Source organism: Apis dorsata, unplaced genomic scaffold (genome assembly GCF_000469605.1).
Source record: "Apis dorsata unplaced genomic scaffold, Apis dorsata 1.3 scaffold_249, whole genome shotgun sequence".
Lineage (NCBI taxonomy): Eukaryota > Metazoa > Arthropoda > Insecta > Hymenoptera > Apidae > Apis > Apis dorsata.
The window spans coordinates 170,075-171,484 of NW_006263528.1; the positions used below are offsets into that span (position 1 = coordinate 170,075).

Below are 1,410 nucleotides of genomic sequence, written 5' to 3' on the forward strand. Positions count from 1 at the left end.
ATAACGGAGGAGTGGAAGAAAAGGCGAGGAGGGTCGAGGAAGAAGGACGAAGAAGAATACGAAGACGAAGAAGAAGAAGAAGAAGAAGAAGAAGAAGACGAAGGAGGAGGAGGAGGAGGAGGAACGTGCCCCGTTGTGCGGCTCGAGGAGGGAGGAAGAAGCGAGGAAATAGTAGGAGAGAAAAAAGGAGGCACGACGATCGGGCAATAAATAATATAGGAGAAAAAGGCGATCGCCTGCAACATTCTGCTCAAATGTTAAATAGGTATCAATTTAACGGCGGCCAATAGGCGAGCGGGTGGGCGGGGCCACGTTGGACAGGATTGGAGCGTGGCGCGGTGGTGGGCGATACCCGCGGGTCGGCACGTCGGATCGTGGCTCGAGTCGCCGCACAACCGTGGTCGGGATGAAGCATCTGGTCTCTCCGGTTCCCTCACAACGTCCCGTCTCTCTCGTCGCGGCCGACCTGGATTCACGTCCCAACTCACCACGGATCCGGAGTTCCCCGTGCGCGGCAAACACCGCCCCCTCGATCACCACGTGAGCACCTCCTCCGGTCTTTCCTCTTCCGTCTGTGTCTCGTCGACTTTCCCCCCTTTTTTTTTCTCTCCTTTCCCCCTCCTCCCTCGTAAAGTAAATCTGGCGATCGATCGATCCCTTCTTTCCCTTCTTTTTCCGCTCGTCGGATCGCGCGACTCTCGATGGACCAAGGGTATCGAGAGGATCGAGGATCCGGGCTGAGAGCGCACACGGTTCGATCGGGACCGGCCTCGTGATATTTCTTTCCCGTCGTTCGTTGCTCACGACGGAACGGACGGTGCATGTATATTTTTTCGTTCTATCCCGAAACGAAAAGTGAAACGAAAAGTAAGGAAAAGTGGTCTGACTGATCTGGTTAACTGGTGATACTTGTGCATGGTTGAGCGAAACTGTTCGTGGATGGAAACAGTGCCCCAACGGAGTGACGTTTAAGAATAATCGTGATTCCAAGTTTCTCGTAGAGGAATATCAAAAGAAATCTACGACGTTTGACGGACAACATGGCCGTCGAGCGAATCGGATCTCTGGATGAACGTGCTACATCTTCCTTCCTCCGCCGTACGATTCAAGCGTAACGATCGATATCGATATCAATCTCAGAGTACGTATCCTTTACTTAGGATACTTAGCTGCAAGAAGCTGGCCGGATGAGCGCAGGATGAGCATCCGAAGCAATTTCCGGTGAAGGATCGGGAACGAAGGATCAAACGACACCGCGTAACGATTCGATTCGATTCGAGGGATCATGTCGATTCACGGCGACAGCGACGTGGACGCGACGGAAGAGATAAACGTGGACGACTCCGACTCGGCGAGTTGCAGCCCCCGCAATTACGCCAACGACGGCGATTCCCCGCCCCCGAGTCAAAC

At 53.8% G+C, this 1,410-nt stretch overlaps 1 protein-coding gene across 1 annotated transcript in view; it reads left to right on the forward strand.

Annotated features, from left to right (window-relative positions):
* The first annotated feature begins 1,194 nt into the window (after positions 1-1,194).
* The window catches only part of LOC102681242 (T-cell leukemia homeobox protein 3-like), a 33,914-nt gene continuing 33,698 nt past the window's right edge, over positions 1,195-1,410 (forward strand). Inside the window, exon 1 of the mRNA XM_031510655.1 lies at positions 1,195-1,405. Within this exon, the coding sequence (XP_031366515.1) occupies positions 1,286-1,405 (120 nt within the window). The 5' untranslated portion in view covers positions 1,195-1,285. The remainder of the gene's footprint in view (positions 1,406-1,410) is intronic.